The sequence below is a fragment of the Microcebus murinus genome, chromosome 24, assembly GCF_040939455.1.
Source record: "Microcebus murinus isolate Inina chromosome 24, M.murinus_Inina_mat1.0, whole genome shotgun sequence".
NCBI lineage: Eukaryota > Metazoa > Chordata > Mammalia > Primates > Cheirogaleidae > Microcebus > Microcebus murinus.
The window spans coordinates 79964-97870 of record NC_134127.1 but is presented as its reverse complement, the minus strand read 5'-3'; the positions used below and the strand labels follow the sequence as shown (position 1 = coordinate 97870).

At 39.7% G+C, this 17907-nt stretch overlaps 1 protein-coding gene and 1 pseudogene across 2 annotated transcripts in view; one reads left to right on the top strand and one right to left on the bottom strand.

Annotated features, from left to right (window-relative positions):
* FNTA (farnesyltransferase, CAAX box, subunit alpha) overlaps positions 1–15530 on the top strand; it is a 31763-nt gene extending 16233 nt beyond the window's left edge. The window contains exons 6-9 of one of the 2 annotated variants that reach the window (XM_012777365.3): positions 1603–1751; positions 7761–7823; positions 8671–8842; positions 9119–15530. In XM_012777365.3, the coding sequence (XP_012632819.2) occupies positions 1603–1751; positions 7761–7823; positions 8671–8842; positions 9119–9241 (507 nt within the window). In that variant the 3' untranslated portion in view covers positions 9242–15530. Of the gene's footprint in view, positions 1–1602; positions 1752–4888; positions 5049–7760; positions 7824–8670; positions 8843–9118 lie in introns of those variants that run through there. The other variant, XR_012914715.1, reaches the window with a different exon arrangement.
* Positions 15531–15634: 104 nt separating this feature from the next.
* Positions 15635–17802, bottom strand: LOC105878132 (amyloid beta precursor protein binding family B member 2 pseudogene; annotated as a pseudogene).
* Between the last annotated feature and the right edge of the window lie 105 nt (positions 17803–17907).

Genomic DNA, 17907 nt, shown 5'->3' with positions numbered 1-17907 from the left:
AATTTTAGTTTTAAACATTAAACATTTGTGAATATCTGGCCTGTATGTTATTTGGCATTGGCGCTTTATACTAGAGCCTCTCAAGTAAAGAAATGAAGGATCCTTATTTGTCCCCAATCCATCACAGCTTGGATGTATTTTATATGTATCCCATTTATGTAAAATAATATGAAAAATGAATTACTTTGAAAATGAAACAAACACATACATGGACTACTCACAATAAAAAAGACTGAACTATTAATATAGGCAACAACTTGGGTGGATCTCAAGGGCATTATACTTAGTGAAAAGGGGCAATATTATGGGTTTTCATATTGTGTGATTCCATTTAGATACCATTTCAACATAATCTTGAAATTTCAAGATTATAGAGATGGAGAACAGACCGGTGGTTGCCAGAGGTTAGGGAAAGGGCGTACAATTATAAAGTGGTAGCATGAGACAGTCTCTATGGCGAGGGAATAGTTTTGTATCTTGATTGTAGTATACACTATAAGTGGGATAAAATTTCGAAGTGCTGTATTCTACTCCCCCACCACATATACACAAATGAGTACAATAAAAATCTGGATACGGTTAGCAGTTCATTAACAATATTGTACTAATGTCATTTTCCTGGTTTCAGGATTACATTTTAGTTAGTAAGAAGCTGCCATTTGGGGAATCTAAGGGAAGGATACACAGGACTCTGTTATTTTTGTAACTTCCTGAGTCTGAAAAAACAAAGAACACACAAATATAGAAAATACTAGCCATAATTTATTATTAGATTCAGTAGACACAGAATTATTGTTACATTGTATTACATTGAAAAAGCTGTAATTGCTTATTCTCTCTCTCTCTGTACTTGGCGTGTTGGAGATACACTCTCATGATAATGGTGTGAGGACACTGGCCCACACTGATACCACTGAGCTCTGCTACTTACCAGCACACAGGGATTTTCACAAAAATGTTTTGTTCCTTAGTGCATTTATTTTTAGTATTTTTAGGGACTATCATATGGAAGTTTTTACTTTTTTGCTATCATCAAATAAGAAATGTATCTCCATTATCTTTTTTGTAGTTAATGTCGCCAACTTATGCTACATTTGAAAGTTTTGATTATTCTCTTTCAAATCGTCTTTAATGGTTCTGGTCTCCACATAATTTTTTTTATTAAAACAACTTTATAATGTAAAAATTTTTATCTAAATCCTGTTGTATATATTTCTCTACATAGATTTTAATGTAATTTTATCATATATGTGCACTTTGCTGCTGTTAATGGTATATATTAATATCAAATCACATCAAATTGATATTCTGCACTATAGTTACTCTCTTAGTAGTGAGTTTGGCTCTCCCCCCGCCCCCAAGTTTTCTTTGATGTCGTTTTCCCTGCACTCTGTGTGTGTGTGTGTTCCCAGGCTCTGTCCTCAGTTTCATACTGTGTCACTCTCTATTTCCTCCACCTGCAGCCATCACTTCCCTCTAAATATGTGATAAATCCTAAGTCCTTGGTTCTATCTTCTTAGCTTTGCTGAAGTTTTATTTATTTATTTTTATTGTTTATACATAATGGGAGATTTCTAATTCGATTTTTTTTTTGTTTTTTAGGAATTTAAACTTTGGGATAATGAGCTGCAGTATGTAGACCAGCTTCTCAAAGAGGATGTGAGAAATAACTCTGTCTGGAACCAAAGATACTTCGTCATTTCAAACACCACTGGCTACAATGATCGTGCTATATTGGAGAGAGAAGTCCAGTTAGTAATCTCCTTCACTTGCTTATTCATTAAAAATACAGTACATGCCTATCATGTCTCAGGCATTGTGGGTACAGCAAAGATCAAGATCCTACTTCCATGAAACTGAACTAGGACAGAATACTGAGATGAAACATAATGATAAATTTTTAAATCATAGTCTATCTCTACTTTATAGTGTCATAAGTGTACTATCTCATTAAATTCTGTTGCATTTTAGGTAATACTTCCCAGATGCCATGTTACCCTAGGACAGGGTTTTGGCCCAGATAAGTCTTTGTTGTGGGATGTTCAGCAGCATTCCTGGCCTTGAACAAAAATCTCTTCAGACATTGCCAGATGTCCCCTGCTGGGCAAAAATCACCCACAGTTGAGAACCACTGTACCAAAAGCTGTTATAAGAGCTAGAGATTTCTGAATTGGTACGAATTTTTATATTGTATCCATAAACATCAAGAGCGCCTTTTTCCTGACCTTATTTGTCCATTTTGTCTCAGTGTCTGTTTCACAATTTAAACATGCTTATTGTTTTCAAAACTTGATGAGATGACTCATAATTTAAATTATTGACATGTTTGAACAACTGTTGGGAGGAGCTGTTTTCATGACATGCCTGCCTCCCATCCTCCTTGCCCTCGCTTCTGCCTGGATCAGGGCAGCTAGTTCTTCTTTGATCTGCTCTGTACAGGGGTCTAGTGATTGAAATTTTTAAAAGAAGTCTTCAGTGCAAGTCCCACATTAACTCTCTGTCCCAGGCTTATATATAGAGTAGACATACCCCTTAAGCACACTTTATGCATTCTTTCTAGTGTTCTGTCTAAAGCTATAGCGGCATACCATGTTTTTGCACCTTGCAGATACTAGTTTTTTTACAAATTGAAGGTTTGTGGAAACCCTGCATTGAGCAAGCCTGCCAGTGCCATTTTTCCAAAAAGCATGTGCTCACTTTGTGTCTATGTCACATTCTGGTAATCCTTGCAATATTTCAAGCTTTCATTATTATTATGTCTGTTTGGTAATCTTTGATCAGTCATCTTTGGTGTTATAATTGTTTTGGGGTGCCATGAACTGCACCCATGTAAGATGGCGAACCTAATCCACAAGTGTCGTGTGTGTCCTCCATCATCTTCTCCTCGGGCTTACCTGTTCCTTGAAATATTATACAACAATATTGAAGATAAGCCAGTTAATTACCCTACAATGGCCTTTAAGTGCACATGTGAAAAAGAAAGTCAGCTATCTCTCCCTTTAAGTCAAAAGCTAGAAACAATTAAGCCTGGTGAGGAAGACATGTCAAGAGCTGAGATAGCTGAAAGGCTAGGCCTCTTGCACCAAAGTTAGCCAAGTTGTGAATGCAAAGGAAAAATTCTTGAAGGAAATTAAAAGTGCTACTCCAATGAACATACAAATGATAAAGCAAAACAGCCTTAGTGCTTTTATGGAGAAAGTTTGAGTGGTCTGCATTGAAGATCAAACCAGACACAACATTCCCTTGAGCCAAAGCCTAACCCAGAGCAAGGCCCTAACTCTGCAATTCTGTGAAGGCTGAGAGGTGAGGAATCTGCAGGAAAAGAATAGAAAGCTAGCAGAGGTTGGTTCACGAGGATTAAGGAAAGAAACTGTCTCTATACCATGAAAGTACAAAGTGAAGCCGCCAGTGCTGATGCAGAAGCTGCTTGTGTTATCTAGAAGATCTAGCTAAGGTCACTGATGAGGGTGGCTATACTACGAAGATTTTCAGTGTAATGAAAAAGCCTTCTGTCGGAAGCAGATGTCATTTAGGACTTCCATAGGCACAGAGGGAAGGTCTGCGTGGCTCCAGAGGACAGGCTGACTCTCGTCATGGGGCAGTGCCGCTGGAGACTTCTGAGTTGAAGTCCGTGCTTATTGACCATTCTGAAAATCCTGGGGCCTTTAAGAATTATGCTAGATCTATTCTGCCTGTGCTCTGTTAATGGCACAACAAAGTCTGGATGACAACACATCTGTTCACAGCACAGTTGACTATTTTAACCCTGCTGTTCAGATGCCCCAGAATAAAAAGATTCCATTCAAAATATTACAATGCACCTGTTCACCCAAGAGTTCTGATGGAGATGTACAGGAGATTAATGTTACTTTCATGCCTGCTAACACATCCATTTTACAGTCCTTGGATCAGATAGTAATAGTAATTTCAGTCTTGTTATTTAAGATATACATTTCCTAAGGCTATAGCTGCTATGGATAGTGATTCTTCCAATGGTTCTGGGCAAAGTAAATTGAAAGCCTTCTGGAAAGGATTCACCATTCTTGATGCCAGTAAGATTCCTGAGAGGAAGTGAAAGTCTTAACATGAACAGCAATTTGGAAGAAGTTGATTTCAGCCCCCGTGGTTGACTTCGAGGGGTTGATGACTTCAGTGGAGGGAGTAATTACAGATATGGTGGAAATAGCAAGAGAACTAGAATTAGAAATGGAGCCTGAAGCCGGGCGAGGTGGCTCATGCCTGTAATCCTAGCACTCTGGGAGGCCAAGGTAGGCGGGTCGCTCAAGGTCAGGAGTTCGAAACCAGCCTGAGCAAGAGTGAGACCCCCGTCTCTACTAAAAATAGAAAGAAATTGATTGGCCAACTAAAAATATATAGAAAAAATTAGCCAGGCATGGTGGCGCATGCCTGCAGTCCCAGCTACTCAGGAGGCTGAGGCAGCAGGATTGCTTGAGCCCTAGAGTTTGAGGTTGCTGTGAGCTAGGCTGACGCCACGGCACAGCAATCTAGCCTGGGCAACAGAGTGAGACTCTCTCAAAAAAACAAAAAAAAATGGAGCCTGAACATGTGCCTGAATTGCTGCAATTTCACGATAAAATTTGCATGAGAAGTGGCTTCTTAAGGATGAACAAAGCAAATGGTTTCTGGAGATGCAATCAACTGCTGGTAAAAATGCTATGAACATTGTTAAAATGACAGCAAAGGATTTAGAACATTACAGATAGTTAATTAGTTGATAAAGTAGCAGCAGGGTTTGAGAGGATGGACTCTAATTTTGAAAGTTCTACCATGGGAAAATGCTATCAAACAGCATCACATGCTACAGAGAAATCTTTTGTGAAAGGAAGAGTCAGTCAATGTGGCAGACTTCCTTGTTGTCTTATTGTAGGAAATTGGCACAGCCACCCCAGCCTTCAGCAACCACCACCCTGATCCGTCCACAGCCATCAGCATCGAGGCCAGACCCTCCACCAGCAAAAAGATTATGACTGGCTGAAGGCTCAGATGATTGTTAGCATTTTTTAGCAATAAAGTATTTTTTAATTAAGGTATGTACATTATTTTTTTAGACATAATGCTGTTGCACACTCAGTAGACTACAGTGTAGTGTAAACGTAACTTTTATATATGCTGGGAAACCAGAAAATTCATGACTCACTTTATTTTGATATTTGCTTTATTGAGGTGGTCTGGTACCGAACCCACAATATCTGCAAGGTATTCCTGTACTGTTCAGGATGGTGGTAATTAGCCACTAGCCACATGTCTATTTAAAGTTCAATCAATTAGGCCGGGCGTGGTGGCTCACGCCTGTAATCCTAGCACCCTGGGAGGCTGAGGCAGGTGGTTTGCTCAAGGTCAGGAGTTTGAAACCAGCCTGAGCGAGACCCCGTCTCTACTAAAAATAAAAAGAAACTAATTGACCAACCCAAAATATATATACAAAAAAATCAGCCAGGCATGGTGGTGCATCCCTGTAGTCCCAGCTACTCAGGAGGCTGAGGCAGGAGGATCGCTTGAGCCCAGGAGATTGAGGTTGTTGTGAGCTAGGCTGACGCCATGGCACTCTAGCCTGAGCAACAAAGTGAGACTCTGTCTCAAAAAAAAAAAAAAATAAAAAACATAAAAATAAAGTTCAATCAATTAAAATGATATAAAATTAAAAATACAGTTTTTCAGTTGTGCTGGTCACTTTTCAGGTATTCAGCACCCATATGTGGCTAGTGATTACCATATTGGGCATACAGTTCTTTAAACATTTCAGTCGTCACTGTAAGTCCTATTGAATATCATTGTAAAGATTGATGGTGGACTTACTGATTGATTTTATTTATTGGGTATTTTCTTTTCTTTTCTTTTCTTTTCTTTTCTTTTCTTTTCTTTTCTTTTTTTTTTTTTTTTTTTTTTTTTTTGAGGCAGGGTCTAACTCTGTCTCCAGGGTAGAGTGCAGTGGCACTGTCACAGCTCACTGCAGCCTCCAACTCCTGGGCTCAAGCGATTCTTCTGCCTCAGCCACTCAAATACCTGGGACCACAGGTGTGGGCCACCACTCCTGGCTAATTTTTCTATTTTTTGTAGCGGTGGGGTCTCTCTCTTGGTCAGGCTTGATTTTATTATTCTTAACCCAACCTAAGTAGTGAGATTTATAGAGAGAAAATTCAGATTTCATCACTTAGCACTTTGTTTTTTTTTAAACAGATTCTTACTTTGTTGCCCCGGCTGGAGTGCAGTGTCATCATCATAGCTAACTGCAGCATTAGATTCTCATAAGGAGTGCACAGCCTAGATCCCTTTCATGCGCAGTTTACAGAAGGGTCCTCGCTCCTATGAGAATCTAGATGCTGCTGTTGATCCGACAGGAGGCGGAGCTTATGTGGTGCTGTGAGTGATGGGCAGCAGCTGTAAATACAGATGAAACTCCACTGGCTCACTGGCCGCTCACCTCCTGCTGTGTGGCCTGGTTCCTCACAGGCCACAGAGTGGTACGGTTCTGCAGCCCATGGGTTGGGGACCACAGCTTTAGTGCACATGTATATAAATAGAAATTTTGTTATTGCCAAAATGAAATTAGGAATCTTAAACAAGGACCAGCTAAGACCCGCAGGGACATGGTTACAAATAATGGAAACATTAGGTCATGTAAAAGGAGTTGGACAAATCTTTTTATAATGTTGAATGAGTTTTTTATTCCTTCCTGAAAGAAAAATCCCTTTGTAACAGCACTGTAACAGAACCAAGACTGCTAAGTTTTAGTTAGCGACTTAATCATCTGAGCAAGTATATGGTCAAGCAGAGTTCTGTAACTTCCTTGGAATTCGTGGTCTGAATTATATTTAATAATCTGCTCATGGGGAAAAGAAAGGTATGGAGTATCTATTTTGCCTGGGAATAACATTATATTTTACTAGTCATCTCATTTTGGAATATAATATATATATACACTTGTGTTGATTTTTAATTTTTATTATTTGTTTATATAATTTCCATGCTGTCTATTTTTTATCATAGCTCCTAAGGGTTTTTTTATGTTTTGTTTTTTTTAGACAGTGTGTCGCTCTGTCACCTGGGCTAGAGTGCCTTGGCATCAGCCTATCTCACAGCAACCTCAAACTCTTAGGCTCTAGTGATCCTCCTGCCTCAGCTTCCCGAGTAGCTGGGACTACAGGCAGGTGCCACCAGACCTACCTAATTTTTTTCTATTTTTAGTAGAAATGGTCTCGCTCTTGCTTAGGCTGGTCTCAAACTCCTGATCTCAAGTGATCCTCCCACCTTGGCTTCCCAAGAGTGCTGGGATCACAGGGGGAGCCACTGTACCTAACCTCTAAGGTTATGTTAATTCTCCTTTTTTAATGACTAAGGATTTTTTTTAGGCATAAGTAGATCTTAAACTTTTTTCCCAAGGTTGCTTTACCAGTGAAAGTCTCCTTGTTTTAGCTGACTTTTCCTTCAAAAGGAAAGTCTTCCATATTATAATATTAAAGGAAACATTCCATATTAACTTCTTTTCCTGTTGAAGCCTCTAGTTAAGTGTCACTCCCTAGAACTGGATACAGATATACAGCAGTGGGGAACTGTGTAAATGAGAACTGACAGCTGCAGACTGGAGCGACTCTCCAATTTAGATTGACCTACAGGGGTACCACAGTCCACTGACAGACACGTATGTGAAGACTCACACAGCATGTGGCCAAGCTGTGCCACAATCTTGGTAAAACTTTATATAATCATTCTGCTGCTCTTTAACAATTTTTTTCTTGCAGGTATACCCTGGAAATGATCAAACTAGTACCACATAATGAAAGTGCATGGAACTATTTGAAAGGGTAAGAGGTTGTTTTTGTTTTTTTATATAAAAAAAACAAATAAGCTACTAATATGAGACACCATGGAATGTATTCTATATTCAGATCTCAAAGGGATTCTAAAGAATTTTTTATTTTTTTGGATCTAAGAGCAGAAATGTAACAGTCTTGTGGTAACTCCCAGGAACAGTTGTTTTTAGAACAATCCATGAGTAAACAGTAATGCAGTTTTAATTGTATTTATGAATCATGTAGGCTTTATGTCAAAGAATGGAATACACATACCCACATTCTGCTTAGCTTAGGAATACAGTAAAGCACAGTAGACTCTTTACGAGCAAATTGCACAGGTGGATAGCCACCTTTCTGTTTTCATTTCTAGAGATCTCTGATTAACAAGTCTTACTCCTTAAATAGAAAAGGTTTCACTTATTGGCCACTGATATAACCAAGCTCCTTGTTAAACTTAGAGGTCTCCAAGGAAACTAGGCCCAAAGAGCACAAAATGTGGAGCCCAGGCACATCTAGAGATGTGTCAGGGCGAGCCCTGTAGTGTCTGGAGCACTAAAGGGGTAAGGAGCCATCTCAGAGAGAAACATGAACCTGTCTTTTAAGACGGCAATTTATTTTCTGCATTGCAGTTTAAATTCTAAATGATCACTTATAAACTTCATTTTTAAAACTAATTTTACTCATCTCTTAATTATCCATGATAAGATTCATATAATTTAAAAGTTTCATTTAGTTTCAACCTCATTCATTCAAAATAAGTCTCTTTTTCATGCTTATGTTTTAGGGGTTTTCTGTTGACCTTTGTACTATTTTTGTTCTTTTCAAAATTGAGGGTTTTTTTTTTTTTTCTTTTAAGGATTTTGCAGGATCGGGGTCTTTCCAAATATCCTAATCTATTAAGTCAATTACTTGATTTACAACCAAGTCACAGTTCCCCCTACCTAATTGCCTTTCTTGTGGATATCTATGAAGACATGCTAGAAAACCAATGTGACAACAAGGAAGACATTCTTAATAAAGCACTAGAGGTAAGCTGGTGGGACTCTGCTTTTCTTTTTGGTATCACAGAATTGGTTCTGCCCAGTCCCGCAAATATTCATGCCCCTTTTTAACATGTTTGCTCAGAATTCGGTGCAGGGATATTTCTGTTTAGGGCAGCATTGATGTCACTCGTGGACATAGTGTGTCATTCCAGCTGTATGTCTCATTTGAACATGATCTGAGTTACATATTGGCTCAAGGGCATTTGCCCTTGACATTGAATTAAACATTTGCTTTAATAATTTTCTATCTTTCATTTTCAGTTATGTGAAATCTTAGCTAAAGAAAAGGACACTATAAGAAAGGAGTATTGGAGATATGTCGGAAGATCCCTTCAAAGCAAACACAGCACAGAAAGTGACCCACCAGCAAACATACAGCAATAACACCGTCCAGAAGAACTTGATGGAATGCTTTTATTTTTTTAAGAGACTTCAATGCAGGAGCTTAAAACTAGAGTGGTCTATTCCCTTTGCCTGTGGTGTGTAAAACACACATTGTGCAGGTATTGCTTTTTAACAAGAACTAAGTGGGGTGCTCCGTGGGTGCTGCTGCTATTAAGACTGGCTCTGAGTAACTTGATTCTTTTAAAGCAAAGTAATTGGAAGGGAGGGGCAGAAAATTCCTATAAAGGAACTTTTGTCGTCTTATCAATATTTACTCTAATCCCTTAGCATCAACCCTCCCTAAATGATATCTGCATCGGGATTTGTAGCAGTAATGATTGCAGTTCACTTATGTGTCATGGATATGAGGTAACTGGAGGTTTGGTTCCGTAAGCAGGGAATACAATTGTTACGCCAGAACTGCTATGCCACACTGACATCTTGCTATCACTGTAACCAACTAATGCCAAAAGTTTGGTTTTATAATAAAATTATAGATGTATCTAAAAACAATGCCACAGTAATAGTTTGATTTGTTTTAATAGCATTTAACTATATACAGGGACATTGTCTCAGCTTAAAACAATTGAGGAAGAAAATACTACTATAAAACTTTAGAAACCAGAAATATGATTATGTTAAAGGAAATGTTACAATGTGAATTGGTCAATTCTTGACTATAAGCAACAAAATCCACTCAAGGGATAAACCAGTGGGTTTATTCAGGTATAATATAGTTAGCTTCACAGAATAACTGCCTAATCTTTTAGAAGTGCAACCCAAAACCATACCACAGAATTGGGCCATCAAGTTGCGGCTGCCTGTGCCAGAATCAGGAAACTACAGAACGAGGAGTGAGGAAGAGGAGTGAGGAAGCCGCGCTCTGCTGCCAGCTCCAGGACGGCACCCCTCCACGCTCCATGCAAGCTCGCCGCTCCCCTCGCTTGTGGTGCGGCCTCAAATGCAAGGCTCAGTGAGTGCATCTGTTTGGAAGGAACCTGTACGACATGGTACGCTCTGCACTTCAGAGGAATCTGGGATGTAGTTTATAGTTATAAACTATTTCCAGCTATAAGTAATTCAGGAAAACATGCCAGAAAGGAGTTGGGAGTGTTGAGCAAACTAGTTTGCTGTACCTGCACTTAATTAAATCTCACTTTATCAATAATTTTTGTTCAATGTTTAAAGAAAACCATAAGAATATTGAGTAGTCTTTTCTCAAGATAAACTTAGTAAATAATATTTTAATCCTTTCTAGAGAAAATGTATTTGGGAAGTATTATTTTTAACATTTTACATATTAATTTTTGTTGTTTTTAGATCCTCAAAATCTCATTTTATATTTGAAATTGCCATAGAGTGTCATCTGTATGTAGACCATTTCAAAGGTGTCATAAGAAACAAAACCATATATAGAAGTTCTCATAAGATAGCATTTATTCTCAGAAACTATCATCAGTGTCCCAAAATTGATTGGATTAGGGCTGCTGACTCAACAAAGCTCATAGAGACTGTTTAATAGAAAGCATAATGGTAATTTTTAATTTATACTCAGAAATGTCACTATGAAGCAGACCAAAGAGTTGCATCAGCCTAGCCACTTGGCATTTTCTGCCTGAAGTTTAACTGTGTGGCAAAAGTTTGCTTAGTGAGCCTTGAATCAGGTGGGGAGGCTCTGTTTAAATGTGGAGTGATTTCAGGCTCTGCTCCCGAGGGCCATCTCCCAGTGGGCAGCTGATACACAGACCTGGCGGCACACTCCATTCACTGGACCAACAGTTCTCACAGTGTGAGCTGTGGAGGGGTCTGCTCATTCAGAACTACTTGCCTGTCATTATCACTGTGGTGCTGTTGGCACTGTTGGTGCAAAAACAATGGTGGTAAAACGGTTTGTGCCATCGCACAAACCAAGGCAGTGGTACTTAGTCGTTGTATTCACTGCTGTGCATTTACTTAAGAATGTCCTTGATGAATCAGTCATTATATATTTCATTGACAACACCAAACGTGTCTTTTCAATATTTTATTATGACTGAATGGAAATATGCATAAAACATTATAATTGTCTTAAGGAAAAGCATTTGTGGAATTATGTGAGTTGTGGGCCAAATAGGCTGCATTTTCATGGAACACCATTTTACCTGAACAAACAACTGAGAAATTGTGGTTACTCATACTTGGATGGCTGGCATATATTCTCCCAAAAATGAATGAAGTGAGCTTGTCACTTCAAGGAAAACAACTGAGTGCTCCTTGCCAATGATAAAATTTGAGCTTTTGGCCGGGTGCGGTGGCTCATGCCTGTAATCCTAGCACTCTGGGAGGCTGAGGCAGGTGGATCACTCAAGGTTAGGAGTTCGAAAGCAGCCTGAGCAAGAGCGAGACCCTGTCTCTACTAAAAAAATAGAAATTAATTGGCCAACTAAAAATATATATAGAAAAAAGTTAGCCGGGCATGGTGGCACATGCCTGTAGCCCCAGCTACTCAGGAGGCTGAGGCAGGAGGATCGCTTGAGCCCAGGAGTTTGAGGTTGCTGTGAGCGAGGCTGACGCCATGGCACTCACTCTAGCCTGGGCAACAAAGTGAGACTCTGTCTCAAAAAATAAATAAATACTATAGAAGGAGAACTACACATATACAAATACTTTGAAACACAGCAGAGATTATCTACATGATGGAATTAGGAAGGGTTTATAAAGGAAGACAAATTCGACCTGTTATATTCTTTATTTTTATTTATAAATATAAATTTTAAACATTTTTACATTTTTTTGTTAACTTATTTATGTCTTCTTTCTATGTTTGGTTTATTGTGATCCCATTTTGTTATATTCTTCAATAATGCCTTCAACTCGATTTTATAATTGTACCTCAAATTTTTACTTACAAATTAGTAAGGGAGTCCAGAATATTTCCTTCTGCAAGTTATATTGTAAAAGTCAGTGTCTTCAAAATGAGTTGTAACTTATTAATGGGCAATTATATTAAGTCAGTGGGTCTCAGCCATTTTTAAAAAATGAAATGTAATAGAAAAAATATAATTTCATTGAATTTTATTATCACTTCTTTCCTTCTACTTGGTTTGGTTTACTTTGCTCTTCTCTAATTTTCTAAGAAGCTTAGATGATTGATTAAAGACCTTTTTTTCTTTTCTTATAAAAGCATTTTAATGCTATAAATTTCTCTCTAAGAACTGCTTTAGCTGCTTAAACACTTTAATATTTTGTATTTCTATTTTTATTCGATTCAAAGTGTTTTCTAATTGCCCTTCTTGAGATATGCTCACTGACCTGTGGATCATTTAGAAGTGTATTGTTTAATTTCTAGGTGTTTGGAGATTTTCCTATTATCTTCTGTATTTACTTATTTATTTTTGGTTTGGTTTTTAATGGTTATTCCAGTGATTACAAAATACGTATTCAATTTTTCACAGTCTATTTAGAATTAATATTTTGTCACTTTAATTGGCATATAGAAATCTTGCCACCATATAAGTCTCCTTACCCTTCACCATTTCCTTTTTTTTTTTCTTGAGACAGGGTCTCTCCATATATTTTTAGTTGGCTAATCTTTCTATTTTTATTTTTATTTATTTACATATTTTTTTAGACAGAGTCTCACTCTGTTGCCTGGACTAGAGTGCCATGGCATCAGCCTAGCTCACAGCAACCTCATACTCCTGGGCTCAAACAATCCTTCTGCCTCAGCCTCCTGAGTAGCTGGGACTACAGGTATGCGCCACCATGCCCGGCTAATTTTTTCTATAGAGACGGGGTCTCACTCTTGGTCAGGCTGGTTTCGTACTCCTGACCTCAAGTGATCCTCCTGTCTCGGCCTCCCAGAGTGCTAGGATTACAGGTGGGAGCCACCATACCCAGCCAAAAGAACTATTTTGTTTTTTGAGACAGAGTCTGTTGCCTGGGCTAGAGTGACGTGGCGTCAGCCTAGCTCACAGCAACCTTAAACTCCTGGGCTCAAGCAATCCTGCCTCAGCCTCCCAAGTAGCTGGGACTACAGGCATGCGCCACCATGCCTGGCCAAAAGAACTTTTTAAAGCAATTCTTTTAGAGTAGATCTGCTGGCTACAAATTCTCTTAGTTTTCCTTCATCTAAGAATATCTTTATTTCAACTTCATTTCTGATGCACGTTTTCACTGGATGTAGAATTCTGAGCTTATAATTCTTTTCTTTCAGCACTTGAAAAATGTGTCACTTCCTCTGGGCTTCATGATTTCAGAGGAGAAATTCACTGTCTGTAGAATGGTTGTTCACCTGTACGTATGTGTCATTTCTCTTTGGACCTTTCAAAATTGTTTCTTCGTCTTTAGTTTTCAGCAAGTTGATTTTGATGTGTCTGGGCATGGATGTTTTTGAATTTATTCTATTTGGAGTTTGCAGTTTTTTGAATCTGTCGGTTTGTGTTGTTTTGCCAAATGGGAAGTTTTTCAGCTATTCTTCAAATTATTTTTTGCAATAGTGTAATTTACCAACAATTTTTTAGCACACACTTTCTTGTCTCTTCTGGGACTCTCATGACACAAATGTTAGATTTTTTGTTATATCCCACAGGTGCCTGAGGTTTTACTCGGTTTTTTTCCTCTCTGTTGGTCACGTTGGATAATGTCTATTAATCTGTCTTCACATTCACTGACTCCTCTGTCGTTTCCATTCTGCTATTTAAAACTCACTCTATCCAGTGAGTTTTAAATTTTTGATTATTGTATATTTCTGTTCTAAATGTTATTTGGTTCTCCTTAATTTGTCCTTTTTTTTTACTGATACTTTCTAATAACTTTTGTTTCAAGAGTATTTATAATTGCTTGTCTGAGCATTTTTATAATGCCTACTATAATGTCTTTATCAGATAATTCCAATGGCTGTGTCATCTCAACATTGGTGGCTGTTGATCTTTTCCCATGCAAGTTGGGATTTTTTGATACTTTATGCCTGACAACTTTGGACTTTGTCCTGAAGATTTTGAATATTATGTTAGACTCTGAATCTTGCCTAAATCTTATGGATAATGTTGATATTTTAATTTTAGCAAGTGCTTGTGATGGTTAGGTATAGGCTGCAGGTTCCAACCATCTTTCTGTGGGCTATATTCTAAAGCCAGTTCAGTTTAAATCTTCTGCAGTGCTATTTGGGTCTGCCTCATGTGTGCATCACCCAGTGGTTAATTTGGGACCTGAACAAAAATCTTCCCATTAGCACAGTTCTTTTTTTTTTTTTTTTTGAGACAGAGTCTCACTTTGTTGCCTAGGCTAGAGTGAGTGCCATGGCGTCAGCCTAGCTCACAGCAACCTCAAACTCCTGGGCTCAAGCGATCCTTCTGTCTCAGCCTCCCAAGTAGCTGGGACTACAGGCATGAGCCACCATGCCCGGCTAATTTTTTCTATATATATATTAGTTGGCCAATTAGTTTCTTTCTATTTATAGTAGAGACGGGGTCTCACTCTTGCTCAGGCTGGTTTCGAACTCCCGACCTCGAGCAATTCACCCGCCTCGGCCTCCCAGAGAGCTAGGATTACAGGCGTGAGCCACCGCGCCCGGCCTAGCACAGTTCTTAAGTGTTGGAAAAATATGATTGAGGAATTAATGAGATGTGGCTCATAAGACCATTATTTTATTGTATAACCCAATATTACTATATTAAAGACAGAAACAGGAGTTTGCAGGGTTTTGCCCTGAAGGAATATGTGGACTCTTTGGTTCACTTATTAGAGGCTGCTATCATGGGAGAGCTCTCAAATCTCCAGTAGGGATGTTTTCCAGGAAGGGTTCCCAGTATCTCAAGATCTGTGAGCTTCCCTGTGTCTTGAAAGACAAGACAAGGCAAACATGGCCCACAGGATGGGAGCCGGAGACAATGAGTGCACTTTGCCCAGAGATGCGCCCCGGTGGTTATAAACAACCTGTTTTATAGAGATGGGCTTCCTGTTCTCTCCTGTCTGTCTACCTTTAAGTTTGTTTTACCTTTGTTAATTGACAGCTACTTCTTAGAACTTAGAAACTAGCCCCTGAAAGACTTTGTACCTGTTTGTTCACCTAGATAGATTAGAAGCCCCTTTAGAGGACTTTTGACCCTAACCCATTACCTGTATCCCCTAGCAACTGCATTCCCTGCAAATATGTTACCTTGACGACTGGTAATTGATGTCTGTGATTATAAAAGCCTGTGTGAATCTAACCATATTGCTGGCGGTTGTGGGGATCCGCCAGTCCCCTAGGAAGCTCCCGCTGTGTTTTATCTGACCTTTATATATACATATAAAACTATAAACTATACCTTAGTCTCTGTGTATTCTTTTATTTCTCTCTGTTGCCTATCAGTTTCCTTATCCTCTGTGGTCCCTATCTTAGGGACCTGGCTCTGTGGGGAGAAGTAGCTGATCTCCTCACGGCTGGCTGCACTTAAGGTCTTCAGTGAGCTCATCAGAATCGGGTCTATGCTATGCAGGTCAGGGGGGAGCCCAGGAGTTCATAAATAGCTTTAAGAGGTTGCTTACTTGCCCCTCCCCCACTTTCCACTATCTTCCTGGTACTTTTATTTTTCCCTGGGGCTCCCCATTCCAGCTCTTTGGCCAGAAACTTCCCACTTGCAGTTTCACTGGTGAGAAACTGCCCATTTCCACAATTGTGCCACAGCAATGGGGAAACAGAAGAAAAAAAACAAAGCAGAGTTTGTCTGCCCTTTTGGAGTTGCAGCTCTGCTAAACAGAAAGGAAGATTTCTGTCCCTTAGAGTTTTGGCTCCTGTAGCTTTTTGTTGCTGCCATTGTTCCTGCTGCAGGCTTGACTTGCAGCTGGGGTTCAAGGGAATGAAGAAAATGAGGGAGAAAAAAGTCAGGGAATTTTCTGCACTCGCTCTGAGTGTTAGGAGTTCCCTTTTCTGTCCATGAGTTAGAAGCAGAGAGTTTCTCCTCAGTTGTTTTCTCTGTATGCCTGTGGTGCTCACTTCCCGGTTTTGAGCCCTGTCTAGAGTTCAGGTTGAGGAAGCCAGAGGGAAAAAAGGTAACATTATGGCCAGTTCAATGGTGCTGCAAATTGTTCTTTTTAATTGCTTTTAATATTTCAAATTTAGTTTTTCTCACCATCAAATTGGTATTAACTGATCAACACTGAAGTGCATTTATAGTAAACATTCATTGGGTGTGTGGAGGGGGAGGAGGGGATGGGTATATACACATGTAACAGGTGCAGTGCTCACCGTCTGGGGGATGGACACTCTTGAAGCTATGACTCGCTGGGGCAAGGGCAATATATGTCACCTAAATATTTGTAGCCCCGTAATGTGCTGTAATAAAAAAAATTAAAAATTTAGTTTTTCATCAGTTTTAAAGTTTCACTTCTTTCCAGCATCCTACAAACAGCAGTAAACATGAAATTGGTGTCCATGTGACAAACAGCTTGTCAAGGAAAGCTGCCAATTGGTTTCTATACTGATGCCAACAGCCAACTTTGTCACCCAACAGGTTCAGTTTTATCAACAACTAAAACAAAAACCCTCTTTTTTATGGCAACTCAATGGTATCTGCTATGCAGTATCTATTCCAGTGTCAAAAACAGGGCAAACTGCTGTTGGACTTACAAGTTGCTTGTGACAGATGCAGTCAGAAGACAGGACACTGACGCAGGCACCGTCCACTCCAACGTGCAGCGTTGGCCCACTGGGAAGGGTGTGACCACATTCTCCTCTCTCTGTGTGAAGTTGAGTGGCGTTCACAATATTTGCAAGAAGAAAAAGACCTTCCACTGCTTGTGTTGGCACGGACAACAACAAAACTATTCAAGCTTCTTTTCATATCACATGATGGTGGCAAGATGAGAGAACATACTCATCTAACACTAGTTGATTAAGGGTAAATTCTTTTAAGACAAAGCGTTAGCAACTGAATGGAAGGCCAGATACCAGCTCCTTTTCTTTAGTGTAGCGATTCAATCTTCAGGTAAATATTAGAGTCCTTTACCATACACAGGTGTCTCTGTGACAGGGTGTTTCTGTTTCAAAGTGTCAATGAGGGATAAGACCCCTCATTTTACATTGGTTGCAACTCTTCTGGTCACTGAGTCTGCTGGTGGAGGAGGTTGAACTTTCTGTGGAAGCGGCCTGCCCACCAGGCGCCTCTGTTCTCTTAACCCACAAAAAGCCCGGACCTTGGAAACGTTACCAGCACTGGGCTCACTCCAGGAAACGTGGCATTCCAAGCACTGGTTCCCAGTGTCCATGATGAAAGCAGATGTATCAACATCCTTCCCAACACCTATGTAGGGCAGGAATCACACAAGACGCTCCGCTAAGTTTCGCTCCCCCTTTTCACTGATGAGAGTCACAGTAGCATTGGCCACGTCATGCTCCCCGGCAGCCAGTCCTCCTTGTTGGACAAGGTTGTAAGACTTGCCGCGGCACTGTTCAGGGTGTCCATTCTGACTGGTTTGTCTGCCAGTAACATGCCCAAGTACTGCACATAGAACTTCTGGACCAGCTCAGTCTTTGGTGTTAGAAAAATCTTGCGGCTGGGCATGGTGGCTCCTACCTGTAATCCTAGCACTCTGGGAGGCTGAGGCGGGAGGACTGCTCCAGGTCAGGAGTTCGAAACCAGCCTGAGTAAGAGCGAGATCCTGTCTCTACTAAAACTAGAAAGAAATTAATTGGCCAAATAAAA